General features: G+C 34.9%; 1 protein-coding gene across 47 annotated transcripts in view; it reads right to left on the bottom strand.

Moving 5' to 3' along the window:
* The window catches only part of syngap1b (synaptic Ras GTPase activating protein 1b), a 251,493-nt gene that overhangs the window by 66,092 nt on the left and 170,336 nt on the right, over positions 1 to 15,065 (bottom strand). For 44 of the 47 annotated variants that reach the window (XM_087284921.1, NM_001326467.1, XM_087284890.1 and 41 more), the window contains 2 exon segments: positions 11,264 to 11,417; positions 7,703 to 7,801 (listed from right to left, as the gene is read on the bottom strand). In XM_087284921.1, coding sequence (XP_087141047.1) covers positions 7,703 to 7,801; positions 11,264 to 11,417 — 253 coding nt within the window. 47 annotated transcript variants of the gene reach the window in all.

Genomic DNA, 15,065 nt, shown 5'->3' with positions numbered 1-15,065 from the left:
ACTGTATAGAGCTTTGCAGTGACAATGCACCACTGTTCATATTTTATGGCACACTGCAAAAGGCGATTAGTTAGTTTATTAGTAGCTCAGTGGTTAGCACTGTTGTCTCACAACAAAAAGGTCGCTGGTTCGAGTTCCAGTTGGCATTTCTGTGTGGAGTTGGCATGTTCTCCCTGTGTTGGTGTGGGTTTCCTCCGGGTGCTCCGGTTTCCTCCACAGTCTAAAGACATGAGCTACAGGTGAATTGGATGAACTGAATTAGCCATAGTGTATGAGGGTGTGTGTGAATGTGAGAGTGTATGGGTGTTTCCCAGTGCAGAGTTGCAGCTTGAAGGGTATCCACTGCGTAAAACATATGCCAGAATAGTTATCGGTTCATTTCGTTGTGACTAAGCTGAAGGAAAATGAATGAGTTTGTCTACTTAATAATTATAAAGGAACAAGTTAACTCTTTAAGTAAAGTCAACTATTCGCTTCTTACAGTGTAATCTGCAATTTTTACAAGCAAACTGACCAAGGTAGAAAACTATAAACATGTAAAATCTGAGTAAATAAATAAGGTGTTTACTTGTTTAATCATGAGCTGAACGATCAGAGGGATGATAGTTTGATTAAAAGTAGAGGAAAGTAGCACAACTGCACTTTAAAGGTATGCAATATGTGATATGACACAATGCATAAATGTAGGGCTGATAAAACAATATAATATTGAATCAGGGCAAAATTTATGTCAATAACAATGATAAGCTCTGAACTTTTTTATTCTATAATGATATAAGAGCGTTTCCTAGAGATGGGTTTCAGCTGGAAGGGCATCTGCTGCGTAAAAACTTGGATAAGTTGGCGGTTCATTCCGCTGTGGCGACCCCAGATTAATAAAGGGACTAAGCCGACAAGACAATGAATGAATGAATGATAGCCAGTCACACAGCAGAAATGCAACAATGGGAATCTATAAATAATACATATTTTGATTGGTATTAGAGACAAACCCAATTTTTTGCCACTGAAAATGTATTGGTCGAAAATCTTAAGCCATTTTATGGACACTCAAATGTTTGTGGTTTCAGTCATTGTTGGAATACTCTTTTAAATCTGGAAGCATTAACAACTTATATTGAAATATATATCATTGTCGTTCAATATGGAAAATAATAGTCAGGATTGCATTTTGGCATATCGCCCAGCTCTACATAAATGTGCATTCAACACTTATATTTTCAGAACTTAATATAGTTGCGGTCAGAATTATTAGCACTCCTGAATTATTAGCCTTCCCTGTATTTTTCCCCATTTTCTGTTTAATCGTTTTCAACATACTTCTAAACATAATAGTTTTAATAACTATTTTTTAATAACTGATTTATTTGTATCATTGCCAAGATGACACCACGTGATTAAAGACTTAAGTAGGTTAATAAGTTTAAAGTTAGGGTAATTCGGCAGGTCATTGTATAACGACGGTTTGTTCTGTAGACTATCCAAAAATAATATTGCTTAAGGAGACTGATAATTTTGCCCTTAAAATGTTTTTTAAGGAATAAAAATGCTTTAATTCTATCAAGAATAAAACAAATAAGACTCTCTAGAAGAAAAAATATTATAGGAAATACTGTGAAAAATTCCTTCCTCTGTTAAACATCATTTGGAAAATAATTGAAAATGTAAGAAAAATCACAGGAAGGCTATTAATTCTGACTTCAACTGTATGCGTGATGTCTCATTATAAACCTACATGTGTCTGTTGCCTCATTACAAACCTATGCAGCAAATTACGCAATATACACATTAAACTAACAAATGATACAGTTCTCTTTGGGGTGGCCTTTAATTAATTTGTAATCAGTGCACTGCAAATTTTGCGCTGTGAACACTCCGTGGTCATGACTGTCTGTTCTGCTTTCAAAATAAGAGTCTCACAGAGTCACACATGATAAGTATTATACAACCTTACATAAACTTAAAAATAGAGGGGAAAAAATAATTGCTGTTATCGCACTAGGAAATGTTGTCGTCAAACAAATGCTGCCCAAAATGTGCATATCAATGATCCCGTTTGAATTTGTTAGAGTCTGTTTTGTTCCTATTGGCCAGGATTCACTAGAATTTTACACTTGGTACAATAGTGTTTAACACTTAGGGTATATCCTTTCCATGTACTGAATATTTATTATTAATCTATGCCAAGGAATACACAGATTTTCATTCTATTCTATTTAATCAAACAGACTACATGCATTAGCGTATGCTATAAACATACCTGCTCTAAACAAAATACAGGTGGCATTTACAGCAGGGAAAATAGGTATTGAACACGCCACCATTTTTCTCAGATAACATATTTCTAAAGGTGCTGTTGACTTGAAATTTTCAACTGATTTTGTTAGCAACCAAAGAAATCTATATATGCAAAGAAAACAGAACTAATTAGTTTACAAATTAAGTTATGCATAATAAAATTAAATGACAAAGTAAAAAATATTGAACATATGAAGAAAGGGAGGCGTAGAAAGGCAGTGAAAGACCAGACAACAGCTGAAATCTCTCAGTAGTTCTTCAGCAGCCCTCTGCCCATCCTCATTGTAAATTAACATCAGTTGCTTCAATCCTACATCTACATTATCAGAATGATGAAGATGAAACCAGGGTGGACATTTCAGCAAGACAATGACGTGTTCAATATTAATATAAATATATATTCTTATTTTTCCTACTTTATGTAGCATAATTTCAAAAAGCGAAAGTCAGTTTACTATTTTTTTACTTGATATATTATATTTTGAAGTTATGCAATCTAATTTAAAATACAGATGGTGTTTACTAGGGATGTAACGGTATCAGAATTTCACGGTACAATAATACCTAGGTATGAATGGCACGGTACGGTATTTATTGAATAATTTACAGGAAAAACAAAACTAATGAAGAGACTCGAAAAAAGTGCCAAAAGTGTTTATTTACCTTAACACTGAACATATCAATGACATACAAATTAGCCATCTATCTGTAAGTTTCGAAACAGGAACTTCAATTTTTCAATTTTAATTACAAAAAACTATTAAACCATATAAAAAAAATTAAGTTTCAATTTAGTATTGTTGAAAAATCATCACATTCAACATTTAATAACTCACTCACTTAGATAGAGATGGGTTTTTAAGGAAAATTATCATATAACTATAATCTGGTAAAAGCTGGGATCTCTGGGCATGTCCCCTGCAACAGAAAAAAACGCTCTCATTTGTGACTGAGGTTTCTGGGACAGAGAGATATGATTTAGCCAAGGTTGACAGCAGTGGGTAGCGTTGTGCATTGTCTTTCCACCACTTGAGAGGACAAGCCATGAGTGAGATAGAGGTCTCTTTGCGGTACAAGTCAACGTCTGCATCAATCTAACAAGTGCGCTGTGTTCTGCAGTCCCCATGACTGTTTTTAGTCGTATTCCCCAACTTATATTTCCCCACAGTCTGGCAGTGCCTGCATATTGTTTTTTTCTTTCTCTGTCACCTTTTCCCCTTTTTCCTATCTTTTTAAAAAGAAACCGAAATGCTTCCACACATCCGATTTAAAACCCGCTTTAGGTTTGATCATTTCCAGCTCTTTTTCTTCCCTGCTACTAGCAGCACACTCCATTTCCACATTACTGGATTTGTAGTGATAGTAATAGCTATGGTTATGGAGTCATGCGCCTACGGTAATATTGAAAAAAATTACTATTGAGGTATGATGGTATTTACAATATTGTTACATCCTTAGTGTTTACAGAATACCAGGATAACAGTGTGTCCTTGGTTTGTATTTTAAACAAAGAAGCTGCGCTAGTGTCAGCATTACACAAGGCCATCTAAAAAGAACTATTAAAACATTTCTGAAGATGTGATTTCCATTGATCGACACCTTTATTAAACCTCAGACAACTGTATTTATTCATTTACTTTGAATATTTTAAATATCATAAACTGAGCTGCTCTGACTGTCACAGGCAAAGATTTATGTGAAGTATGAAAGGAACGAAGGTCATCATTAGTTATATTTGTTAAATTTGTAAAGTTAATGTAAAACATCGTATGTTTGTCAGTGTCTGCTCTATCATTTCTGCATGTCAATCAATGCATCTTTACTTTGCAGTACTTCAGATGTGTCATCAAACAAGCGGACAGACAGGAGAGACTGTAAGTTTGAGGGTGGCTATGCTTTAGAAAGGATAATGATCTGAATTACCGTTAGTCAAACTCCTACTGTGTGTCTGAAGTGCTGGAGAGAGAATGATGAGTCATTTAAACACATGAAAATGCCACAGGAACATTCATTTTCTGCTGGCATTTATAGAGCCACTAAAATGGACCCTTAAAACAGATTTCCGGTCCTTTCATTGAACACTACGGTAATAATTATGTGCTTTTTATATAACCTTTTACATAAACATGAACTTATTTAGCTACAAATGCATCTAATGTTAAATATATTAAATAATTATAATTAATTACATTAATCTAGTTACTAATATGCATATTGCATACTGATAAAAAAAATCTAGCTTACATGCTATTAAGTGCTTGGAATATTCTATAAAACGTTTGTACAGACATGTTGATGGTTTCACATATTCACATATTTGTTGGTTATGATATCAATTATGAATACACCTTTCCAGTTTTCCCATACTCCATCTGCACACTGTAAAAAAAAACAGTTTACTCAAAAAAGTGAAAAACTTGGAACTGTTGAGCTGAATCAACTTAATTTTTATAATTATGAGCATTTACTTAATAATTTTGAGGCAACATGTTTTCAAATTTTTGGGGTGCATTCATGCACCTGGCGCAATAAGGCGTAAGAGTTGTTTGGCATGACTTGTTGCTATTTTCAGACCAGCACAAGCCTAATTTTCACATTTTGCGGGACAGTGTTTAAATAGCAAATCCATTTGTGCCACTTTGTGGACTCATGGGTGTGCTGGTCTATAATTAAGGTGTGTTAAGGTGCATTGTTGACGCGTTGCAATTTTGAGGAACTGAAATAGACCGCGCCATTGACCAACTAAAAGCTGGTCTAAAGTCCAGCACAGAGTGCGTTAGTTATGGTCAAAAATGCTTACACATTGCTTAATACACACAGGATGTATAGCAACACACAAATATCTTTACATATGAAAAATATCAGGATTAAAATGTTACAATTATTATTATTTGCCACTGCCTCCATGCTTTCTTCATCTCGAGGTTTTTTTTTTTCAGTTTATTCATGACAATTTGCTGTTGTATAATGTTATTACTATTAGTGTTATTTTTTATTATATGCATATTTATTTTTGTTTAAATAAAAACAAGTTTAGACTTGTCCACCTGTCGGGTTTTGGATACATATGTATCACCATGTGGAATAGGACGTGTGATTGGATATAACTCTGGTTATGGTTTTTTTGATCACACTTGGTTATTGTTCATTTATTTGTTTGATGGAAATTAGAACTGAATTTAAAAATAGTTCTGAAACAAATCTTTGTGCTTAAAAAAATTAAATATCTAGGTTAATGGATGTCTTCAGTGGAGTGTCTACAACACCAGTTCCTTATCGCCAAAAGTAAAGGAGTAAAATAAAGAGTAAAAGTAAAGAGGTTGAATGCAGAAGGCTCATTGTTTATCCTCGAGCAGATGGTCTGTTTAACTTTTTTCTCGTTCGTGAAACAATCAGTTTTTCCATTCAGTTTTTTCACCAACAAAGTCTGTCATATCAATAGCAAATGCTCCATGACGCAACGCAACTGGCTCTTAAAGGGAATGGGAGATGAGACTCTGATTGGTTTAATGCATGTATGCTCAAAGCACACCCATCACTCATTAAGCCTAGTTTACACTACAGGATTTTCAGCATCGGCAGATCGCTGTGCTGTTCACACTACATGACTTGATTTTGTGTCTTTTAATCTCTACACTACGCAGCAGTACATAAATGATCCACAAGAGGGGGGTCACACACTACATAATCTGACAACAATTCGTTCCCCAACAGCTCATTCAAGCTACCAAACCACAGCCAATGAAATTTTGAGGGAGTCGTCATCGGAAAAAGCTGAACACCATTGGCTACTTGTGTGCTGATTACATCACTAACAGCATTTCAAGCTTTCAAGGGAGCATTTAAAAACATCGTCAATCAGTTGAGCGAATCAATTGCTCATCTGCAAGGTTCAAGTGGATAGACACACAAAGAGTTTTTAATTTTTTTAATTTAATGACTCTTTGAAATAAAACTAACATATCTATAATACCCTGGTGTTTTCTAAATATCTGTGAAAACCGTAATTTTCCATCCTAAAATTACCAAAAGTGGAATCTGACTTTTTTTGCTCCATGTGCTTTACACTTTGCACTTAGATCGTTACAATAGATCCGTTTAAGTCAATTCAACTTATCACTTTAAAGGCAATTAGTTTACATACTTTTTACAAGTCAACTAATTGCTTTTTTACAGAGCAACTAGACTAAAAAACCTTGTGCTGCTTGTTCAAACTACTTATTTAAAATGAGCACAAACAACACAACTCTTGTTTTTTATTTATTTTTTTTTTTTGGGTGGGGGGTTGGTGACGACAGCTTTTATTGCTTTATGTTTAGTCAATTTAAAATTTCAAAAACCATTAAGCTACCTTAATAGTTTTGCATTTGGATGGCATTAAGGGATTGTGTGGAACCCTGTTTTTTTACAGTGTGTGTAAAACCTACAGTGAATCTTAAACCCCCTTTTTTTTCAGTAAGTGAATGCCTCATTTTTCCGCAATAAAATAATCAGTGATTCAGATCTTTGACTTCAGAAACTTCTTCAAGTAATCAGCTAATAAACCAAACTAATGAACACCCTTAGTCTGTCCTCTTTTATTGTAATTTTGACAACGCATCTGTGGGCTGATCATTTTTAGACGCTTGTGTCATGTTCTCCACGCAACATGATTCAGCCCAAACTCCTGCTGACTGAACATCTGGACGAGTCAATCCACACCGCTCATTTTTAAATATTGTTAAATAAATCCTTCAAAAAAAGAAGAGGAGCATTGCAACGTCAGCCTGGAACTTACAGCTAATATAACCTAACCTCACATAAGCAGTTTTAACATTATGCATTATGAGGAAAACACATTATTAGGACTCATTGGGACAGATTTACTAACAGTATATATATATTTTTTACATTAAATGGTGCTGTTGGAATTGACCAAAAATGCAAAAAGAAGAATTTGTGCTGAAAAGGCTATTTTTGTGCCTGATCTTGTTGAATATACAGTATATATGTATAGACTTTCCATCTTACTTTCCTAAACACGATAAGTCATTTACCCAAAGTCGCAAGGGTGATTTCAGTTGACACAAGGCAGATAAGTTAAAATTCATCTAGTTAAAAGTGATTCTACCACTGATATAATATTCTACCACTAATTAGAGACATTTTTTTTAAGGTCAAAGTCTTAAATAGTGCTGCTTTAAGAATAATCTAGTTAAGAGTGTGCATGTAAACGCACTGGTTATGTGTCAGAACAGCACATGGCAGCTGTTTCAAGTTCATCCGACAAATACCAGTAGAGGGTAAAATGTGTGTCAAGATGGAAATGGCAGGGGAGGTTGTTACTGAAGCAGACTGATGCAGTCAGGGTTGAAGAGGAAAGAGAAATGCAGAGTTCCTTCTCTCTTTTCTTCATTGCACTCACTTTGTTGGGTTTGACAGCTCTCTGTAGATTCTCGATCCATTTGTCTCGCTCCGCAGCCGACCGACAGGCAAAACACTTTGTTCCTGAAGCAGTTATCACCTAAAGTAAGGAATAATGAGTTTCACAGTTTCAGTCATCAGCGTAATTATAATAATAAGAAAGAGCAACAAAATTCCACAGGGCACCGGAGCCAATACAGTCATGCATTAATTGCTTCAAGATGAAATGTGTGATTTTTTTGTGCCAATAGTGGCACCAGTTCAGTCCCTGAATCTGAGATGAATGGATATAATGATGGATGGATAGATAGATGGAAAGCTGGACTGATCGACAAAATGATGAATAGATGGATTTAGAAAGAAAGATAGACGGATGGAGTTATGGTATGATTTAACAATTAGAAATATAACAATGGATGGATGGATAGATAGATAAATGGACATAACAATGGATAGATTAATGAATGAATGGATGGATGGATGGATGGATGGATGGACATAATAATGGATGGATGGATGGATATCATAATGGATGGATGGATGGATGGATGGATGGATGGATGGACATAATAATGGATGGATGGATGGATGGATGGATTGATGGACATAATGAATGGATGGATGGATGGATGGATGGATAAATGGATGGATGGATGTATGGATGGACATAATGGATGGATGGATGGATGGATGGATAAATGGATGGATGGATGGATGGACATAATAATGGATGTCTGGATGGATGAATGAATGGACATAATAATGGATGGAAGAATAGACATAATGATGAATGGATGGACAGATGGATGGATGGATGGATGGACATATAGGATGGATGGATGGATGGATGGATGGATGGATGGATGGATGGATGAATGGATGGATGGATGGATGGATGGATGGACATAATAACTGATGTCTGGATGGATGGATGAATGGACATAATAAGGAATGTCTGGATGGATGAATGAATGGACAATAATGGATGGATGGATGGATGGATGGATGGATGGACATAATAATGGATGGATGGATGGATGGACATAATAATGGATGGATGGATGGATGGATAGATGGATGGATGGATGGATGGATGGATGGACATAATAATGGATGGATGGATGGATGGATGGATTGATGGACATAATGAATGGATGGATGGATGGATAAATGGATGGATGGATGTATGGATGGACATAATGGATGGATGGATGGATGGATAGATAAATGGATGGATGGATGGATGGATGGACATAATAATGGATGTCTGGATGGATGAATGAATGGACGGAAGGATAGACATAATGATGGATGGATGGATGCATGGATGGATGGATGGATGAATGGACATAGTAAGGGGTGTATAGATGAATGGACATAATAATGGATGGATGGATGGACATAATAAGGGATGTCTGGATGGCTGGATGGATAGATGAATGGACAACAATGGATGGATAGTTGGATACACAGACTAAAACACAGTTAGTTGGATACAGATATAACGGATGATTTTTACAATAGAAGAAGGCTGGATGAATGGATAAATGTAAGAATTAATGGCTGGATGGATGGATATAATGATGGATGGATATAATGATGAAGTAAAGATTAAAAGATATATGGACAGATGGATGGACAGATGGATAGATGGATGGATGTATATTACATTGAAAGACAAAGATGAATTAATATTAAAATGGAAAAAGGATGGATGGATCAATGCATAGATTGAAAGATTAATGGATTGATGTAATGATGGATATAATAAGGAAAAGATAGATAAAAAGAATTTTGGACAAACTGATGGATGGATGTACAGATGAATGAATGGATATAAAAATGAATGGATCAATGGATTATTATAATTATAGATATTGTTTTGAAAAGATGGATAAAATGATAGGCAAATGGATATATGTATGTATGGGTGGATGGATAGATGAATGGATGTTACAATGAAAGAGAGATGGATGGATGGATATAAAAATTAATGGATTAATGGAATCATATAATGAAAGATATTGTTATGAAAAGATACAGTTGAAACAGTTGAAGTGAGAATTATTAACCCCCCTTTAAATTTTTTTTTCTTTTTTAAATATTTCCCAAATGATGTTTAACAGAGGGAAATTTTCACAGTATGTCCGATAATATTTTTTTCTTCTGGAGAAAGTCTTACTTGTTTTATTTTGACTAGAATAAAAGCAGTTTAAAATTTGTTAAAAACCATTTTAAGGTCAAAATGATTAGCCCCTTTAAGTTATAATTTTTTGGTGGTCTACAGAACAGCCTAATTACCCTAATCTGCCTAGTTACCCTAATTAACCCAGTTAAGCCTTTAAATGTCACTTTAAGCTGTATAGAAGTGTCTTGAAAAATATCTAGTCAAATATTATTTACTGTCATCATGACAAAGATAAAATAAATCAGTTATTATAGATGAGTTACTATTATGTTTAGAAATGTGTTGAAAAAAAATCTGCTCTTCGTTAAACAGAAATTGTGGAAAAAATAAACAGGGAGGGGGGCTAATAATTCTGACTTCAACTGTATGTATGTATGTATGTATATATAGATGTATGTATGGATAAATGGATGGATAAATGGATAGATGGATGGATATCACAACAGAAGAATAATGAATGGGTGATGAATGATAGATGGAAAATTAATGGATTGATAAAAGTATGGATATAATTATAAAAATGATAAAACAACTAATATGGACAACAAGAATCAGTCCAAGGCACTCGAGTAAAGTGAAAAAATTAAAAAGCCTTTATTCACATGGATAAATCTCTAAAAACCTACGCGTTTCGGCAGAAGTCTGCCTTCATCAGGGTAACAGTGTTAATATTTAATTCCACTAATATGGACAGATGAATGAACGGATGGATGGATTCAATGACGATGGGAAGATGGATGGATAAGTGGACGGATGGAATTTACAATGGTGGAAGGATGGATAGATAAATGATGAATAGAAGCATGGATGGATGGATATAATGAAGAATAGAGGAATAACAATATATATGGACTGATGGAAGGAAGGATGGAAGGAAGGATGGATGAATGGAAATAAAAATGAATAGATTAATGGATTAATATAATGATGGATATTGTTATAAAATGGCTTCAAATTATAGAAAAATAAACAGATGTATGTATGTGTGGATGGATGGATAGATGGATGGATGGACATTACAATGTAAAACAGCAATGGATGGATGGATGAATGGATGGATGGATAGATGGATTTTACAATGGGAGAAATATAAATGAATGATGGATGGATAGAAAAATTAATGATTGATAAAATTATGGATATAACTATAAAAGATGGATAAAAACTAATTTGGATAAATGAATAGATGGATGGATTTTACGATAATGGAAAGATGGATGGATAAATGAATGGATGGATTTGATGATGGTAGAAGGACGGATTGATAAATGGACAGATGGAACGCTGAATGGACGGATATGATGATGAATAGGAGGATAACAAAACATATGGACTGATGGATGGAAGAATAGACGGACAGATTCTAAATGTCACCTCGAAACAGTACTCCTGTCCCAATATACTGGAGTGAACAGGCTTGATGATGGCGTCTTCATCAAGTGTCAAATCCAAGGCCTCGGCTGCGCTGCTGGGAGACAGCAAAGACTCATGGGAGTGCGATTCTTTGAAGCTCTGCATCAGACGAGTCCTGTGAGGGAGCAATAACAGCATGTCTGAGAGAGACCGAGCTCACAGGTCCACTTACATCACACGCCTACATGACGAGGTCAGGATTTCATTTCATTTTACACAACACTGTTTCTCTGGAAGGTTTTTCACTGGGCTTTAGACTTCAGCCTTTTCTAGAAGAATCGAGGGTTTGAATTATGTTTCCACCAGTTTTCTGTAGGTGAAAGTATATATATATATATATATATATATATATATATATATATATATATATATATATATATATATATATATATATATATATATATATAAATACAGTTTGGACAAGTTGGACTTTACAGCCGTATTCCAAAACGGACTCAAAATTGTACACACAATACCTCATAATGACAATGCGAAAAAAGATTTTAAGTTAACATTTTTAAAAAATTAAAATCCTGAAAAATCACATGTACTTAAGTATTCACAGCCTTTGCTGTGAAGCTCTAAATTGAGCTCAGGTACATTCTGTTCCCACTGATCTTTCTTGAGATGTTTCAGCAGCTTAATTGGAGATCACCTGTGGTAAATCAGTTGATTGCACATGATTTGAAAAGGCATACACCTGTCTATATAAGGTCCCAGGGTTGACAGTGCATGTCAAAGCACAAACCAAGCATAAAGACAAAGGAATCGTCTATAGACCTCCGAGACAGGATTGGAAGGCTGAGGACGGTTACAGAAAAACTTCTGTTGTTCTGAAAGTTCCAGTGAGTACAGTGGCCTCCATCATCCACAAGTGGGAGATGTTTGGAACAACCAGGACTCTTCCTAGAGCTGGCCGGCCATCTAAGCTGAGTGATTGGGGGAGAAGGGCCTTAGTCAGGGAAGTGATCAATAACTTGATGGAGTTACAGCGTTCTTCTGTGGAGAGAGGAGAAACTTACAGATGGACAATAATCTGTGCAGCAATCCACCATTCAGGCCAAAATAAAAAAAAAAAAATTCTCTGGTCTGATGAGAATAAAATTGAACTCTTTGGAGTGAATGCCAGGCGTTACATTTGTTTGTTTGTTTGTTTGTTTGTATACCTTACTGTCCCTCAGGGAAAATTTTCTGTGGACTCACACAGCACTTCAGCAAGTTCTGACATAATGACAATTAAAAATAAGCCAACATGCCAAAGAATTACATACATTATCGATTACCAAAGTTTCGAGCAAAGGCTGTGAATACTGATAAACATGTGATTTTTCAGCTTTTTTATTTTAAATGAATTAGCAACAATTAAAAAAAAATCCCATTGTCATTATGGGATATTGTGTGTAGAACTTTGAGGAAATAAATGAATTAAATCCATTTTGGAATAACGCTTTAACATAAAAAATGTGGAAAAAGTAAAGCGATATGAACACTTTTCGGATGCACTGCATATACGATTATGTCGTCAAACTGTTGTATAAATGCAATATCACACTCGTAGCAGTGTGATATGGCTGTATATCATCATTGGTGGGGCACCAAGGCACACGGTCTGTGGCTTTGAGCCAACGCACGCTATATATATATATATATATATATATATATATATATATATAAATTTCATATAATTTTGACTTGTTGTTTAAGGAAAGAACACATTTTTAAACAATAATCTTAATACCTAATTTCTAAGAACTAATTTATTTTATATTTGCCATGGTCAAAGAATCATAACATGAAGGGCTAATAAATTTGACTTCAACTGTTCAATAAAATTGTTTTTGCCAAGTTGGCATAAGCATCAATGAAAAAAAACATATATATATATATATATATATATATATATATATATATATATATATATATATATATAATGAAATGTACAAAAAAAATTTTTTTAGCTGACCAAAAAGGTATTTGTGTGTTTGATTAAACAATTCTCAGTAAACTTTTATCCATTTAAATAATATGCAATAACAGAATTTAAGGTACAGTATAGTTTCTTAAAAAGATTTAGGTAAAAATATTTTATATTATTGTATCATCCATTCATCTATCCACATTCCATCCATATAATACTAAAATATTTTATGTAAAATTATAAAATAGATAAAATATTAAAATATCCTTATATATAAGATAAGCTATATTACATTATAAAATGTTCAGAATGATTGTTTTTCAATAAAACTCGCTTTCAAAAAAAAACTCGCTTTTGTAGTTAAAAAAAAAAAAACTAAACTAAAATAACACTTTATTTTAATGGTCCCTACTGCACATTTTGTTGATAAAAAGTTGCATTGCTACTACATGCAAATTACTTCTGAGTATTAGTAAACTGTCTGCTTAATATCTGCTAATACTGCTCCTTCAACACATTTTCAACAGACTATAAGAAATTTTGCAAGTACATGTCAACTCACACTAACCCCAACCCTAACCCAAAAGTCTACTTATAATCTGTTGAGACTTAGTTGGCATGTAGATGCAATATAACTTCATTCATTTATTTTCTTATCGGCTTAGTCCCTTTATTAATCCGGGGTCACCACAGCGGAATGAACCGCCAACTTATCCAGCAAGTTTTTACGCAGCGGATGCCCTTCCAGCCGCAACCCATCTCTGGGAAACATCCACACACACATTCACACACACACTCATACACTACGGACAATTTAGCCTACCCAATTCACCTGTACCGCATGTCTTTCGACTGTGGAGGAAACTGGAGCACCCAAAGGAAACCCACGCGAAGGCAGGGAGAACATGCAAACTCCACACAGAAATGCCAACTGAGCCAAGGTTCGAACCTGCGACAGCACTACCTACTGCGCCACTGCCTTGCCTGCAATGTAACTTATATTCAACAAATGTGTTAAAGGGACCATCAAAATAAAGTGATTTCAAATAATCTAAAACGAGCCGAGAGTTGTTGTTATTGTGCCTAAAAGACAGAAAATGATTAAATAAACATTCTGAAGTTAATCATAATGAATTTCAATAACTGCACTGTAGTTAATTAACAAATAAAATTGAAGTTAAAAATACATATCTATAAAAAAAGCTTTTTAACATAAACTTGGTTAAATTATCCCTGATACACGATCTTAAAAGTCAAAGGTGTCCCTGCATGCATAAGTGAAAGAGCTTCTAATCACTCTCAGCACGAAAACAAGCACATTTACTTCACAAAACAACGCACACCTTTCCCTCAGTGTACCTGCAAACACCCCCACACACACACTCACATCGCAGTTTAGACACGCAAAACCCTTCAAACAGCTGAAGAGAAGATTGACAAGCCTATCGAGAAGTGCGATTACATAAATATCAAGAGAAAAAAAAGCATGATAAAGCGTTCGATCCCTACTAGTGATGTGTGGCTTCCCCTGTGTCTTCAGAGAATCACTGTACATGTATACATACAACCTCGCAGCATTAGCTACATACAGTGGAGGAGAGAGAGAGAGAGATGGAGGGTATAAAAATAGACCCACAGGAGTGAGTCAGAATGAAAGAAATGATAGAGCGAGTGGAGGAGGGAGAGAGAGAGAGAGAGAGAGAGAGAGAGAGAGAGAATAGTGAGACAGCCAGAGTCTTCTCAGAGGAAATCAAAACGTTATGTAAACTGAAGGAACTGAAAGGAGGAAGACAAAGACAGACGTATACAGAGAACGAGGGACAGAGATGGAGTGGTAATAAGAAG

This window comes from Danio rerio, chromosome 16, assembly GCF_052040795.2.
Source record: "Danio rerio strain M-AB ecotype USA chromosome 16, GRCz13ab, whole genome shotgun sequence".
Classification (NCBI taxonomy): Eukaryota; Metazoa; Chordata; class Actinopteri; order Cypriniformes; family Danionidae; genus Danio; species Danio rerio.
Note: the sequence above shows the minus strand (reverse complement) of the source record. Positions and strands in the feature narration are given on the sequence as shown.